This window comes from Rhinolophus sinicus, chromosome 17 (assembly GCF_057876585.1).
Source record: "Rhinolophus sinicus isolate RSI-liver-muscle chromosome 17, RSI-T2T, whole genome shotgun sequence".
Lineage (NCBI taxonomy): Eukaryota > Metazoa > Chordata > Mammalia > Chiroptera > Rhinolophidae > Rhinolophus > Rhinolophus sinicus.
This window is the reverse complement of record NC_142517.1, coordinates 62,022,270-62,039,330: the sequence shown is the minus strand read 5'-3', so window position 1 is coordinate 62,039,330 and position 17,061 is coordinate 62,022,270. Positions and strand designations below refer to the sequence as shown.

Sequence of the window (17,061 nt, the reverse complement as noted above, 5' to 3'; positions counted from 1 at the left end):
ACTGGCAGAGAGAGGTACTGGAGACTTTCTCTGTGGAGGTTTGAAGACGAAGCTCCTGAAAGGGGCCTGAGCACAGGGAATAGGGCAGAAATTGGGTGTGTCTATCAGGTGACTCCCTCTAAGGACTGAACTTGGAGTTGTACCCAAGAGGATGGCTTGCTTCACTTCTTCTGAAGTCACATCCTATTTGGGGGGGGGGGGGGGCGCTGGGCCAGGAGTTTCAGGGGCAACTTGAGACAGAGAGGTAGCTATGAGGAGCTCACAACACACTGATTCAGGATAGATGGGAAAGCCCCTCTCCCCAATACACAATGCAATGGCAGGAATGGGGAAATTAGAGAAGTTTATAGAAAAGCTTGTTGAGAAGTTGAAAGGAGCTTGATACTAGAAGTTTGCAGAGAAGCTGAAATAGGAAATTTAGAAGAAGCAGAAAAAAAAAACTGCTGCCCCAAAACGCAGATGTGGGTTGTTATATTAAGATCAGCTGTGCCCGTAAGGTGGCAGGAGAACCGAGAAACAGCCATATGAACATGGCCACTCCTATGTTGGAGGGCCACCATCCCCAGGCCTGGAGAGGACACTTGCTTCATTGGAAGACAATGAGTTTCAGGAGGGAGACAGCCATTGGAGACAAAGAATTGAGAGAGAAGATAAGCACACTGGGAGAGGAGGAGGGTACAAGTTCAACAGTGAATAGGGTTGTAACAACTTAGGAGAGAAACAGAGTACTTCCTGGGCTGACGATGGTCAACAATATGCTTCTTGTAGAACTTTCTTTCCTTGACTTTCAAGATCTGCCATCCTGATCCTCTGTGTTTTCCCAGTCCGCCCAGGGATGATGAGCAGACCTCGAGTGGCAATGCACACTGCTGATAAATAAATACATCCTTGAAAGCAAAACAGAAATTGACCAGCTGAAACTTCTACTGTAAGTAAAGGGTTTCAGTTTTACTCTGATTTTATTTCTTGTAAAATGATAATATGAGGGAAAATATAAACTGTTTGCCCAGTTCTGGACCCCCAAACTCTGGGGCGAGAAAGATGTTGATTTTAGTTGTGGTTTGGGGTGGGATGCCTTGTGCGGAAACGGTCACTAATGTGTGGCTGGCCCTTCTGTGTCCTTCCCACTTCCTCCATTGGGGACCAGGGTGGTTTGGACTGGATGATGAGTGCAACCTGTAGGTACAAAACTGGAGGCAGAGGACAATATCTGAATACTGTTTAGCTTTATTATAGATCAGGAATAAAAGTCCAGTAAACTCTCTTTGGCCCATCTCTGGTTCTCTTCATTTTGAAATTCAGTTTCATTGTGATTAATAGACAATATGCCAGGCCCCATCCTGTGGGAAGAAGCAGCTCTAATTTTGGCTGCTTCTAAGAGCCAAAGACCTAAGAGTCTAAGAACTGACCACTTCCTCACAGAGAAAACTGAATTCATCGGGGAAAACTCCCATTCTGTCCCATTAAGTCGTTCAGAATTACCAACATCTGTAATCAATCTCCACCTTGTTCCTGGTGCAGTGGGAAAACTGGCCCCTTCCTAGAGATAATGCTTTCAGGATCTGCTCCCATGTTTTTCCACAACCTGTGGAAACCTTCACTTCTTTCTATCAGTATTTAAATATGCCTAGGACTCTTCCATCTTAAAAATGTTTTAAAAGCCAGAAAATTAGCATAACAAATGTCTGATCCTGTAACCCCATAAGCTGCTGCCTGACTCCTTTTTCGTTTTCATGTTCACACTTCTGGAAATCACAGACTAAGCTTGTTGCCTCCTCTTCCTTCCCTTGTTTTCAGTCCTCTGTCCACCCATTTCTGTCTCCTGCTCCCTCACTAGGAGACAGTGCTTGACAGATCCCCAGAAGTCCAAGAGACACTTCTCTCACCTGATACCTTGGTAGTGTTTGAATGATAATCCCTCCTTCTCACTGGAAACACTCTTTTATTATGGGTCAAGGATACACACATTCCTAGCCTCTCTCCCACATTTCTGGCCTCCCTTGGTGCTCCCATCTGGTAGATGTCACTATTATTGAGCCAGTTGCTCAGGCCACCCATGGACGACCATGGAGTCATCCTTGAGCATCTTCTCTCACTGCCCACATCCTTTAGTAAGTCCTGCAGCTGTGCCTTCAACAACCGTGGGGAATTCCGTTATTTCTCAGAAGGTCCTCCTCTGTGAGAACCCTGGTCTCAGCCACCCTCATCTCTCACCTGGCACACTGCTGTAGCCACTTAGTGATCTCCTTGCCTCTGCTCTAGGTGCCACACAGCAGCTAGAGCGTTCCTGCGCAAATAAATCACACTACGGACCTCGCTTTTTTTACCCCTCTCCAAGGTTATCCCCATCATCCTTAGGCCTCAGGTTACATGTCACTTCCCCATAAACCCTCCTGAGCCCCTCCTAATTTGTTCCGGAAGCACCTGTATGTTCCTTCCAAGAGCACTTATTTCAGTGTGTCCGAACTCCTCTGTTCCCATAGCTCTGTGAGGTCAGAGAGGGCAGAAAGTGTGTTCATCTGTTGATCCATCCCAAGTACATGGAAGCTAGTAAATATTCCATAAAAAACTGTGAATGTACTGTCCCACTCCCCAATTTCTAGACAAATGATATTAACAGATCAGGGAACAAATTTCAAAAGAAGGAAAGCAAGGAAAATTCTGTCAATTAATTGATTGTTGTAAGAAATTCTCCAATGGGCCCTAAACATTCTAAAGAGTCACAGTTTAGATGAGCCATTTCATTTTCTTGTAAAATGTCGGCCTGCGGCAAAAATAAAACTTTGTGGTTGCACGAGGTCCTGTGACCCAAAGCTGCTGATTTCACCTGTGGCACATGTGTAAGTGGCACAAGCCCTGAGCTTAGGGACCTGTGTGCACAAATGGAGGGAGATCCACTGCGGGGAGTGGCAATGGGCAGCCTTTGCTGTGGGCCCCAGATGAAGGTGAAGATTTGGGCGGGGGGTGTGGGGGGAGACTAATCAAATCCGGGTGTACCTTTTACAGCTAAAGGCAGAACCTAAGGGCAGGAAGTTTTCCAGGAAACGAAAGCGAAAGAGGCAAAGTTAACCGCCAGGAGTTGAGGTGGAACTGGCAGTGCGGGACGGGCGAGCTGAGCCGAGGATGGCTGAGCCCGGCCGCTTCCCGTTGCTGGTTGAGGGGTCCTGGGGCCTCGACCCACCGAAGAACTTGAGCACCAAGCTGCAGATGTACTTCCAGAGCCCGAAAAGATCGGGAGGCGGGGAGTGTGAGGTCCGCCAAGAGCCCGGAAGCCCGGCCCGCTTCCTGGTGCTCTTTTTCCCGGACGACGGTGAGGCGCCCGGGGGGTGGATGACAGGGGGCACCCGGGCTTTTTCCCCAGGGAGACTTGGAACTGGGGCACGCAGCGGGAGACTATGCCTCGCTCCAGCATCGGCGATCGGGGAGGGCCTGAGGGGTTGCAGAATGGACAAAAAATGCACGGGGGTGGGAGGGAGGTGACGCTGGGGTCCCTCTCCCCTGCGCTTCCAGGCGCTCACCGGTGCTGCTTGGAGGGGGCCGCAGAGCCGCGCAAGATAGAACAGAAAATAGCTGACTGGTGGCTGATTCACTCACCTCTTTTTTTTTTTTTTTTTTTTTACAAGGCTACATAGTGTGTTAATGGCAGAGTTGCAATTCCATTGCAATTTTTGCCTTCTGCCTATTTCAGCAGCAGTTCTAGAGCTCCAGAGGTTTGTGGAAACACGATTTTAAGGGAAGATAAAGTTTCCAGGGACAGTCATGTCTGACTCCGGAGGGTGAATTCAGTTCCTGAGAGGCGAAATATTAGGGAGGCTCTTGAGATGGCAGCACCCTGCAGGAATAAGTGCTGGGGCAGGAAAGCACAAGGCATCTTTCAGGGAACATGCAGGATGGCTTGACCAGAGGGTCGTCTACTAACCCCTGTGCACGAGGAAGTCTGTAGACTAGATAATAAAGAGAACATGTGGGCTCTGCAAAATTTTGTAAGATTGCAACAGAGGTTCTTATTTTAAAAAAATCTTAGGTTTTCTATTATTAAACCTTTTTGTGAAGAGCTGAGGATGAAAGTTGGGTTGAGATGATAGAGGACCTTATCTGTATGATACCATAAGAAGTATGAACTTTCCCCCACAGGTAAGTAGGGGAGAGACATGTCCCTATACTTTAGGGAGATAAATTTGGTTGAAAATGCGTACATTGATTTCTGTTGGGAAAGTCTATGAAAATAAGACCTTTTAAGAGATTCATGCGGCGAGCTAAGTGAGGACCAGTGAGTCCTTGAAAGTCAGTGTGGGGATAAAAGATACATATTTGTGTACTGTTCTGGATTTGGTAATTGATTCTGCGGGAATGGTCAACGCTCCATTTGAGAAGGAGGGAGAAGGAGGGTCCCTTTAATTTCTGTTAATTTTTAGGTGGTGAAGGTGAGGGGTTAAGCAATGTGAGAAGTCATGGGGATTTCCCCATGGGTCATGGAGATTCCCAGTGGTTTAGGATTACCTGGGAGAGCGGCAGAGGCACTGCCTAAAATCACATTCTCTGGGTGAAATAGTTATTGGAGGGGGAAGGCAGCGTGCTGTTGATCAACACAGTATTGAGTCCTCCTGGCACTTCTTCCCTCAGTTTCAAGGTAGTCCTCAGATTGGGTTGAAAGTGGTTGGGAGTTTTAAGCTTTTTGGGGGGAAGGTCCCTCCCCACAGGCAATTGAGCAGCTGACTTCTCCCCTCCTCCCCTTGCTGTTGCCATTTAAGAAAGGGGGAGGACAAATACCCACCAAGTATCTGCTTGCTTAAGATACCCACCAGGTCCTGTACTGGAGGTACGTGACCTGCTGCTTCTAGAGCACACGCTTTTTCCATTGGCATCTCATTGGAAAGGATGTGGACAACTCCTGATCCTGCCTTCCTGTTACTGGATTTGGAGGAGCATTTGGGCCAGAAGAGAGGCAAGGAGGCTTACAAGGCCCTGAGAGCAACTGGAATGCTCTAGGCAGGGATCTAGAAAGGGAAGATGAAACCCAGAGAGCAGAGGGGTGCACAGATAAGAGTGAAGGAAGTGAGGTGGGGAGGGGACAGGAGACCCTGTTGGCTCAGAGCCTTTATGAAAACATACCAAGTTTTCCAAGGACTAATTTCACCAAGGAATGCTCAGAAAGGCAGCTGTGCATTGTAAGTCTTTTCCTCAAGGGATGTTACCACTTTGATTCTAGCTGTTAACATCACCATGGGCCTGCCCTTTAGGGACATTTCTCACTTCTTCAGCATCCCATTAACCTCAGGAGTAGTTCTCAAATTGGGGCCACACATCCCCTGCGTCCCAACTGACAGTAGTTTAAACAGCGACAGCCCCAGTTCTGCGTAGACTCAGGAACGCTAAGTGTGGCTGGGTGGAAATTTGGACTTTGAATCAGCACCCCAGGTGACCTTGCTTTACTAAAGTTTGGGAATCCCTGTTGTTTGTTGATGACCCTGAATGAACAGAAAGGGAAATGATTATAGAAAATAGAAACAGCTTAAAAATACAAGCAGTGCAATATATAATTTTGTGATGATAACATCATTCTGTTGTAGCCCCTCAAAGCAGAACTGATTTTAGTCTCCTGCCAGACTTCTTCCTTCCTCCACATCTCCCAGCCCACGACCCCCTTCCTCCACCCCCAGGCCACTCCCATGGCCCCTTCATATTACTCTCAGCACAGATATCTCAGAACTTAGTGCAACTCAAGACCTTTTATGGTCAAAGTTCTTGAAACGTGGAAAGTCCCTATTCAGTTTCAATTTCCTGAAAGATGTTTTGAAAGAAAAATCTTTTTCAAAGATTGCTACCAGGAGAACCGCTTTCTGAGCAGCAAGTTGCCAGGAATTTGCTAACAATGAATGACCTGCCATAGCTGTCCTAGGGCAAGAGTTCTGCAGCCATTCCCTCCCCCTCTATGACAGTAAGTGGCTGCAGCAGACCCGTAGTGTAACATGACTTTAGTCATATAATTCACATAAGAATGAGCCCACCAATATTTCTCTGTAGAAATTATAGCAGCTAGGAACTATTTAGAAACTGTATTTTACTTTTATATGGTTTAAGTAAATTTCTGAAAAGTTGCATATAAATTGATTTAGAAGATTTTAAACCCCGTTTTAGAGGTGTACATGTATCATCCTTTCTGGTCATAATTTGGCCCCTGGTTATTGTCAGTCTCTGTGTAAGGGGACCCATCTTCTCTATAAATAAAGTGTGGGTGGTCTGAGGTTGGAGCAGAAGGGAGATGTCCACATGGATAAGGGTGGCTTGACGTCAGAGTTTCAGCTCTTTTTCCTCCCAGATTCACCTTGCTAGGGAGCACTTACTGATATTGCTGCCATCTGCTCACTTGCAGTGGTAGTGCCCACACATACATTTTATCCACAGAACAGGTTGGCACATTTAGATGCCTGGATAGGATCCACCAAACTGTAAGGAATAATACAAGGAATGCATTACAGAGGTCCATGGAGGTCTGGCCAACTTGGCTTACAAAACGGAGCTTCCTCTGTGGCTTCAGGGGTCTTCTCCTGTCCTCATTCTACCTGAGGGCAGCTCCTTGGGGTCTGTGTGAAAACATTTCTCTCCCATAAAGAGTGAAATTAGACACTGGTGTTCTTTCTCATATTGCTTTTGGGGTCTGTTTCATCCAGTTGGCATCCAGTTAAGGCCTCACCTCCCCCATCCCTTCATGGATTGTTGAGGCGCAAAAGCTATTCAAGTCCCTCTTTTTGAAAGATTGCTACCTGTAGCCTTGGCCCGATCAGGCCAACCGTGTCAGAATATAATATGGTAACCCAACATTTGTGGCAGAGTTACACCTGTGAACAGTCGGACACTCTGAAGGTTCCCCTTCACTCTGACCTCTTTGTACCATCTGACTCTGTCAAGCACACCTCCTTGTTGAAGCTCACTCATTTTCTGCTCTCCACAGTCTGAGGTATACTCTTTACCCTTAAGCTACTTCTTTTTATGATTGTAACTTATGTTTGCATAGCTCTTGTGGGTGTTATAAAATTCATTCACAGACACTGGTTTAAGTGAAGAAACAGACTTAAGAAAAATTGAGATATTTTCTCAATGTCACTCATCTAGTTTGTGACAGTTGGAATTTCAATCCAGGTTTTTGAATGCTTACGTCCACTGTTCAGTTTTTAACTGCAGCCCTCAGCCTAGTGCTAATTAAAAAAAAAAAAAAAAAAAAAAAAAAAAATCTCTGTCATCCCTTCTTCTCTATGTGAGGCGCGTATCTTCACAGGTTAAAGAATGGATTGAAACAGCTTTTTACCTAGTTCCCTGGTCATTCTTGCTCCTGGCCATGCATCACCTTCCTAAAACGTGGCTTTTATCATGTCAGGCCCCAACACCCAGCTAACCATAGGGATGCTGTAATTATTTCCCTTTACTGTAGAATAAATATTGTTCCCTTTCTGAGTACCTACTGAGCATCAGGTTCTGTACTAAATTCTTTGTAATGTTTCTTCTACTTAAGCCACATAACACCCATATAAGACAGTCCTCATTAATTATTTATTAATATACAAGAAGACTGAGGCTTTTGAACATGCTGAAGTTTAAAAAAAATAAGTTTAAAGATGGAATTCAAATCCAAGTCTGTTTGCCAATCTTTACCTCTTTTCACTACACAAGACCTCTCTTGGGAAACTGACCAAACTATTGCTTGATGATGACAAAGCCTGTAGAAATCATGGAATAATTTTTGTGAGTACAAATTTATTGACAATTGGCTTCTTCTTCTCCTCCTCCTTCTTCTTTTTAATATTTCAGTTCGGCAGAAAGTTCTGGAGAGACAGAACCATGAGTTAGTATGGCCAGGAAAAGGAACATTCAAGTTAACTCTCCAGTTGCCCACAGCCCCAGATGACGTCCATGATGACTCCGAGGGGAAAATCTCAACGAAGGTAAGTAAGGGAATGAGTAAAAGGGAAGGAAAGTGTTCTCCCAAGGTGTCTGGGCGGGGAAGCACAATGAGGAAAATGTAGTGGAATGCAAAGTGTAAATCAATATGGAGTGAGAAAAGCAACTTACAGATGTGGAGGGAGACTAGTGGGAGGGTTGGTATGAAATAATGAAGGAGGGGGCATTTTTGTTTGATTTTAGACACTTGGAAAAGTCAAGATTTGAGAGTTATAATAAGGGTGGTTTGAGATGTGAAATTTTGCGTCTGTTTGTCCTGGGTGCTCTTAACCTGGAACTTGCTTATTTGTTTTATTTTTACATTGTTTTGAGGGGATAGTGAGCCATACTGCATGTACTAAGTGTTTCCTCAGCTGTAAAATGGTATAGTAATAGTATCTACTTCGTTGGATTAGATGAGGAACCTCTGTAAAGCAAATGGCACAATGCTTGTTCACAGGCAACATTCAAGAAATGTTAAATGGAGGAAAGATAAGTCTTACCCCACACCCCGGACACTTAGTGTTCATTGGGGTTTCTGTTATTTGTGACTCACTTTTACCAGTGAATTTTGTGCTGAGTAAATGGATATGCCACTATACATGAGGTGCATTCAACGGCATCATTGCCAGAACTTTTCATTATCGTTTCTATTGACCCTCCATCTTCAGACTGGTCGCAGCACATTTTCTTAATGTAAATAATTTATTTATAATTTATTAATGCTACTTTACTGTTTGGATTTTAGGAATCCAAGACCAAAGAACATGCCAAAGAACCAGGTAAGATCCCTGTTGAGATGATTGGCCTTCACCACGCAGTTTTACTTTTATTAAAGATGGCACTTGTAGACATCATCCTTCTCTTCTTGACTTCACAAGGCAGGGTTTGCTCAGCTTGGAGATGCCTTGGGCCGCATCATCTATATACTCTCAGCCAGCTGTGCAGAGGGTGAACACTAGGGGAGCCTCCTGAGTTGTAAGGGCTCCAGTCAGAAGGATGGGCACAGCTCTTTCTGTGGGGACTGGGAGACACCTTGCAGTTGACGGAAGAGCAATGAGGTGCTTGGAAAGTGGTGATGAACTGACCTTTAGAGTCCCTGTGCCCAACCTGCCATCAAGAAGCAAGGAGATTATGTGTCATGGGTGCCGTGTGTGGCTAAGTCATTTTTCTCTGGAGCCACAACAGGAAGGTGTAGTTTCACTGTGTATGAAAGATCCTGAGTGCTGAGTGTAGGATGTGGGTGCAGCCCTGCAGACCAGCAGCAACTCTTCTGGTCCCATCTGCTGTAGAAAACAGCCTATCACCTAGTATCCGTTGTAGACTCTGCTGCTTTACTAGTGTCTGGGCATTGGCCTATAGTACCCCCTGACATTTACTAAAGAAGTGATTAGTTTTCCTGGCTAAGCATGCTGTTATAAAGGGGAGGAAATGATGAACTGCACTGAATGGCTGAGCAAGAAAGATAAAGTTGATACTTATATCCAGATCTTAGGGAAAAGGAATTCTAAAAAATATGTAAATATTGTCCTCTATAGTTGAAATCATTTTGAAAACATGTTCCGATTTTTGCAATTTTCTCTTTTTGAAAATGGCACTAGGGTGAGAACTGCCTTTACTTGGTAAAATGACTGCATAATTTTGTATATATATATATAATATAAATAAATATATATATAATATAAATGCATATATTTTATATATATGTACATATATACATATACATATACATATACATATACATATATATATGTGTATATATATATATATATATATATATATATATATATATATATATATATAATTTTTACCTAGCATGGATGTACTGTTAAACTGTAGAATCTAGTATGCATGGTTTCCTTAAAAATCTCATGGTTCTTATGAGATAGGATTTTTTTTTCTTTTTGTTCTCTTTAGTGTAATTTCTGCCTTCCATTCTTCCGATATTGGACTGGCTCACTCAACTCCCAATGTTCACTGTGACTCTCTAAATCCTTATCTATTTCTTGGAAGATGCCTTAGGTCCCATACCCTCAAGCTCAATTTCAGACCAGGAAGTGGTTTTATGTTTCTGTATTTATATCTGTACCATTTCCTGCATCTAGAATTTAATCAAGTCTGTGTTTCTTATGGTTTCATAGATTTTACCCTAACTCTGTCTTAACTGATTTGTTAGCACTGCTTCAGATTTGCTTAAAACCCCAAGTGTGTGTATTCTCATGAAGAGCCATCCAGCCCTACTCCACCAATGGGCTTTTCATTGTCTTGGAAATTTTAGACCCATTTACTAACCTGTTGCTACCTGACCTAAACTCTAACGATAGTAACCAGCCAGGAAGTTGGGTAGTCTTCAACAAGATACTTAAGTTCACCCTTTTAAGAGATGGAAGAGCAGACAGTAGCTCTAAATAGGACTCTTGAAATTAATTGGAATGGTTTAGTCAATTTTCAGAACTGAGCAAAATGAGGACGGAGGGTGATTCTCTAATAGGTTCCATATCTCACGGATGAGGAGATCAGAGAATGCTGCACCATGAAGGCACTAGGCATGCCTGAAACCCAGAGCTTTAAGGTAAAGATTGGCATGCAGTTGACAGAGCAGAGAAAGTTCTATGAAGGCACACAGCAACATCAGGGGATGTGAGCACTACGCCAGTGTCCTGTTCCAGGCTAAGCTGAGTCGGGCTGGGCCAGAAAGGTAGAAACCAGCAAGTGGGAGAATCAGAAGAGAACGAGCAAGAACAGAGAAATACTGGTCACTTGTGGTCAGCGAATTCTGATTTTTCCAAGTGTGTGTTTCTAGCCAGAACTCTCTTCTAAAGTCCAGACTTTGTGTCTGCCCCTCCTGTTAGAAAATGTGTTAGAGCCAATATGTTTGAAGCCACCTGTGTCATCGTCTTCCCCAAACCAGTGCCGTCTTCTGGCTTCGTTATTTCTCTTGAAGTGCACAACTAGTCTTCCCATTACCTATTAGAGATTTCAATCATTTCTCCTCTTTGAGCTTTCACATATATTGGTCACAGAAATGTATCAATTTTTTAAAAAAGTTTTTCTCATCCATTCCTTCTTCCCCCCAGACTCCTATTATTACCTCACAAATCCCGGGTGGCAGGAGCACCCTGCTTAGTCTCTCTATACCTGATGTCCTTCTCCTTATATCTGACCAGTTCTTTGTACTCTTGCTGGATATCACGTTGTCCTTTTCACAGAAGCATTCCCTTACTTACCCTTACCACCAACAGCAAGATAAAGTCCAAACCACATTCTGGATGAAGCTTTATTGGTCACATGACCATTTTCTAAATAGTTTGGTGCAGTCAGGACACTCTGCCTGTACTTCTGCTGTTCACAACAGTCTCTACCCCGCTTTTCTATACCCTTCAAGATCTACTCAGTTTCCTCCTCTCCTCTAAAGCCTTCTAAGCCAACCCAATCCCTTTATCTCTTTTTCATGGAATCTTGGCTAAATTGTTGATGCTCTTTATTTGGCAGGTAACCAAGCTTCCCTTGTGAAGAAGCTTTTAATAGTCATGAGGTCATAAAACTACTTCACTGGAAAGGCTCTTAATATTTGCTTACTCCAGCAGTCTCATTTCATAATTAAGAGATGTGCCTGAGGTCACATGGCTAAAGAACGGTGGAATCAGGGGTTGAACTCGTATAGCCTCACCCTCAGCCCAGTAGTCATTTTGGTTTGTCTTACCCGTCACTTTGAGTGCTAGTTTATATTGTTATTGAATCCTTAAGCTATTTTTTATTTGGCATGAGTGTGTGTGCGTAGTGCCACCTCCAGCACGTAGCAGGAGCATTTGTCAGAGTGATCTAACTGTTGTAACAAACAGCCCCATATCCCAGTTCAGTGTAGTAGGCGACTAGGGTCATGTGGGGAGTCTAGACCTCTTCATGCAGTCATTCAGAAATCCAGGCTTCTTCCATTTTTGATACTGTTTTCCTTGATATGTGGCCTTCAAGATCATTGCAATGGAGAATGGAGATACATTTGGAGGAGACTTGTATTGGCCATGCTTGGAAGTGAAATTTACCACTTCCACCCATATTCCGTTAGCCACATGAACTCTACTGTAGGAATTGAACTGTAAAAAATCTTGGAAATATTTCACGGAAAAAAAACTAAATGGATTTGATGAGTACATAGCATTTTACTCTGCCATAATAAACATTTACATAAGTCAGTTCCCTTTCTCATTTTTCTTAAATACTTCCATTACAAACTCTGTAAGTTCCTTACCTAATGTTTATTGTATGCACCCCTCTCCCCACTTTCAGTACCTTGAACATAATAAGGGCCCCAATTGAATAGTTGCTCAAAGAATGCCTAAAGATCATATACCGTGTTTCCCCGAAAATAAGACCTAACCGGAAAATAAGCCCTAGTATGATTTTTCAGGATGACATCCTCTGATCATAAGCCCTAATGCTTCTTTTTGAGCAAAAATTAATGTAAGACCCGGTCTTATTTTCGAGGAAACACGGTAGTACCCATCATGCTTTACTGCACTGGACAAGCATAGAGTGAGACTGACCTTATACATATGTATAATTCACTTATGGTCAGCAGTAGAGAGGAACAAACTGGCTGGAATGTTTGCTATTCAATGAGTTTGACATATACATACAGCTCTCTAGGCCGTTTTATCTTCTGTTTGTATTCCTTAGTCATTCAGTGCAAGTATCTTTTTTTTTCTTCAGTGATGAGAACGTATTGCTTTTCAGAGCATAATGTGTTAGATGATGCCCATGTTTGGGTATCATCAGATATTCTTGCTTTCCTCCAGTGGTCTAAGCAGTAAATCTCCAATTCAGCAAACTTTTATTGAGCCTCAAGTATATATATAGTATGTGCCAACAATACAAGGGTGCATAAACATGTTCCTTTCTCTGGGAAACTGAGCTCAATAATTATAATATGGTAGAAATATGTATCACTGGAAAAGGGTGTAATACAATTAAAAATAATAATAACATGGTACATTCTGTTTTTAATTAATTTATGTGAAAAGCCTTATAAGATCTGTTTTTATTTGGGTTAGCCAGAAATTGGGAAGGAAAGATGGCAGTGTCTCATGATAATTTACTTTGCTAAGACCATGGTAGTAAATATAACATTGTGATTTCTTTTGTATCCTAAAATCAGATACGCCAGAAGAACTGGATTCAGAAATCTCTCTCGATAGAAGATCAGAGAAAATGGAAGACATCCCAGAACAATGTGAAAATATTCCCTCTTTGGTTGCATTTAAAAATCTCCAAGCAAATGTGACTGATGTAATGTTAATCTTGTTAGTGGAGAACATAAGTGGCCTGTCCAGTGATGATTTTGAAGTCGAAGTAATACGAGATTTTGATGTTGCCGTAGTTACCTTTCAAAAATATATAGGTACGATTAATTGATGCTTCATTTGCCAGTCTTCTTGCACCCCACTTTTGGGATTTGGGACACCCAGCTAATGGACTATCTCTGAAAATTTGACTCTTTCTAGTAGCTAGTAAGAGAGGACTTCTAGTTAATATAGATCCTTTTTTATTTGAAAGAGAAGCACATTTGGTTTGAATCCAAATTCTCATATGTTTAGTAGAACGAACTTTCTTAGATGACGTGTGTCTGTGTTTGTGTATGAGAGAGAGAGAGAGAGAGAGAGAGAGATAACACACCCAAATAGAAATTTACAGTCTAAGGTTATTAAAGTGATTCCAGGCAGAGGAGTCAGCAATTTCACATGTGTTACCTCATTGGGAGAAGTAAATATTGATCTGTGTTACCAAACTGGACTTGAAAGTATTAATAGTAGCAAATATTCATATAATGTTACTATAAGTCAGGTATTATGCTAAGCTCTTGACATGTGTTCATTGACTCGCTCCTTTCAACAACCTTTTGAGATTATTATTATTCCTCATTTTACACTTGAGGAGATAGAGCTGCAGAGATGCTAATAAATGGAATAATTGGATTTAAACCCAGGCCGCACACCTCTGTACAGCCTCTTCCCTTAGCCCCTTTACCACGTATTTTCTTAGGACTTTCATGCTCATTCACACGTGCAGGGAGAGAAAGTGCCTGTGCTACAGAAAATGAGTGCACATTGAGATCTGTGTGAGGAGTCTGTGGACATTCTCTGAGATTAGAAGAGCCATCTCCAGAAAGACAAGGACATTGTCCAGTTCCAAGCTCTCACTGTTCATAGCCATGACCGTGGAATGGTTCATTAAGAGCATAGGTTATGAAGTCAAAATTCTAGCTTCACCATTTAAGTAATTATCTGAGTTGGCCAAGTTACTGCCTCTGTGTGTTTTAGTTTCCTCACCTACAAAATGGAGATAATAATACCTACACAGAGTTTGTGTGGAGATTAAATGAAGTAATGTTTGAAAAACTCATAACACAGTACCTGAGACATGGGAAGGACTCAATAAAGGGAGCTATTCTTATTTTAAATTTATGATTATGCCTTATAAAGGTAAAACTAAACAGACTGGCTGTTGTTCATTGATCAAAAATCTTGAATACCTACTGTAGTTCACTAGTCTAGGTGCTGTGGGTACAGAGATGAGTAATTCTTGGAGATGAGTTCCTGCTCTTGAGGAACCCATATGGGGCAGGGAGGAAACCCATATGTTAATGAATAATGAAGATGCAAAAGGACAAGCTGCCTTCCTCGACTGTGAACAGCAAGCTTTGGAGAATGGGAGGAAAGGGGACCCAAACAAGGAGGCTTGGTTTTACCCCGCCTACTCACTTCTATGAAGTTTATACTCCAGAAGTACCAGTCTGTCAGGTCCCAAATATACTATGTTGTTTCGTGCCACTGTTGTTCCCTCTGCCTAAAATGTTTTCTCCTCTTATTTGTCTGGTAAACTTTTCTTCATCCTTCAAAACTCAGATCAGTGACCACTTACTCTGGGAATCCTTAGTCTCCCCACCTCGTTTGATCCCACAATCAGACATTTGTTTGATTTTAAGACTTCCTTAGTCCTGGATGGTGAATGGTTACGGATTTGTTATATTCATTACTGTATCTCCAGCTCCTAGCCGAGTGCCAGGTACATTGTAGGTCCACCATCAATATTTATTTATTTGAAAGAGATAATTGGGCTGAGTCCTGAAGGAGGAATAGGACCAGGATAAAAAAATTCGAGAAGAGCATCTCAGGCACAGGAAATTGCATGTACAAAGGCAAAAGAGAATGGGTTTTCAAAATAATGACTAGTTTTTGTGGCGATATGGAAAATAAAATGGTAGACCATAACCCGAGGTGATATTTGAAAATTAGTTTGGAGTCAAATAGCCAAGGGCATCGTAAGCCTAGCGAAGGAGTATGAACTCATGGCTGTGGGTAATGGGGAGCCACTGAAGGACTTTAGAAAGGGGTGAAATGAGATTTGTATTATAGAAAGAGAATTCAGGTGGTGATGTCAAGGAGGGTTGGAGCAGAGGCAGGCACACAGCTCAGTGGCAGTAATCCAGGTAAGACATTCATATGTGCTTCGTTGTTCAACGATTGGGAGTTTTAGGCATGTAAATTCTTATTTAGGAATTAAAATCTTGCATCTAAAAATTGAGTGCTTAGTTCCCCCCTTATCTTAATTCATATTCAGTTTCTTCTGTATAATATAAAGATATAATCATAACTTTACGATTGATTGATTTTGTTTTGCAGATACCACAAAATTTGTTAATGACTGTATCAAGCACCATTCAGTGAAAAAACTTCAACTTTCTCCAATACTTTTGGAAGTGACAAAAACAATTAGGGTTGAAAACCTGCCGCCTGATGTTGATGACTGTAATTTAAAACATTTATTTGAAAATCCTCAAAATGGAGGGGGAAGAGTTGCCAGTATCGAATATTTTCCTGAAGAGAGTTCAGCTCTGATAGAATTTTTTGACAGAAAAGGTAATATCTATTTGGCTTATTTTGTAAACCTGGCATAATCTAAACCATTTTAGCAGATCTTAACAGTTATCCATTGAATTTTGATATATTTTGGTTTTTATTTGCATATTTCATTAGTTATCCAGTTAGTGATCCTGTTCATGTGGGACATGATGCGTAATGAGTCCAGCGATTCAAACTTTAGAAAACTAATGTCAAGCTTTTATATAAGGATATTCTCTCATGAGTCTCTACCTATGATGAAATGAAAAACATATAATTTTTACAATCTTGGAAATACTCTTTTAAAAGAGATGATTTGTTTTTTAGTTGTACACTTGGTAGAAATTCTGAAGTTAATTGCAACAAGGTTAGGTAAACAAATACTCAGAAACACATACAATTCCTATAAAGTATCAACACTTCTTCTGGAACGTGTCAGTGCCATCATTCAGAATAGAATAGGGGTGATTTCACAGGATCAGTGGACATCCGCTGGATTATTCTTTGCCGTGAACCTGCGAAAACCATGTCTAGCTGAACCTTAGGAAAACACTTATGAGGGTTTTGCAGACATAGATTGCCCATTCTCTGAGGCATGTGCAAAGTCATCTTGGAGAGTCCATTGATGTTCAGAGGTCAAGGCTGAGGAGTAGGAATTAATGAGCCAGACGTCTTAGGGAAAGAAGGAACTTTGTGCTTGGGATTAACTGGGGGAGCATGAAACAGGATCATGTGGTGTGCCACCCACTTAAGGTAAATTGTTTCATGGGGTACTTGGAGGAGCCTCCTTTTAGCTTTTATGAGTTGGAGAAAATGGGGTGAAGGTATGGCTTAGATTAAAATGGAATGAAAGACCTAGTATTCCTTGGGCAAAGGGACAAAAGATGATCCTCTGTTGCATGTTCTTTATATCTCCCTCAGCCTGCTCTTGGGTTCAGGGAAAGAGCTACATAATGCTGTCTACTCGAGAAGTGAACTTCCCAGCTTATGGTGGGAGTTGACAACTTTGGGGATTTCGAACATCTCGCGTGCAGGGGGCAGTTGGGTGTGTCCTCAGAATGTCTAGTGACATGTGTACAACTAATAATAAGAACTATTTAGTTAAGGTTTATTTTATGCCAGAGCTACACCTGTTAACAGAAGGCACTCTCAAAGGTTCCATTTTTCTTGACCTCTTTGCACCATCTGACTATGTTGATCATGCCTCCTACTCTAAGCTCACTCATTC

General features: G+C 42.1%; 1 protein-coding gene across 4 annotated transcripts in view; it reads left to right on the top strand.

Moving 5' to 3' along the window:
* Nucleotides 1–824: 824 nt before the first annotated feature.
* Nucleotides 825–17,061, top strand: part of PARP14 (poly(ADP-ribose) polymerase family member 14) — a 44,593-nt gene continuing 28,356 nt past the window's right edge. Inside the window, exons 1-6 of one of the 4 annotated variants that reach the window (XM_088794594.1) lie at nt 834–928; nt 3,007–3,310; nt 7,807–7,940; nt 8,684–8,717; nt 13,091–13,333; nt 15,615–15,851. In XM_088794594.1, coding sequence (XP_088650720.1) covers nt 3,124–3,310; nt 7,807–7,940; nt 8,684–8,717; nt 13,091–13,333; nt 15,615–15,851 — 835 coding nt within the window. In that variant the 5' untranslated portion in view covers nt 834–928; nt 3,007–3,123. Of the gene's footprint in view, nt 929–3,006; nt 3,311–7,806; nt 7,941–8,683; nt 8,718–13,090; nt 13,334–15,614; nt 15,852–17,061 lie in introns of all 4 variants that reach the window. The other 3 variants (XM_088794592.1, XM_088794591.1, XM_088794593.1) reach the window with 3 other exon arrangements.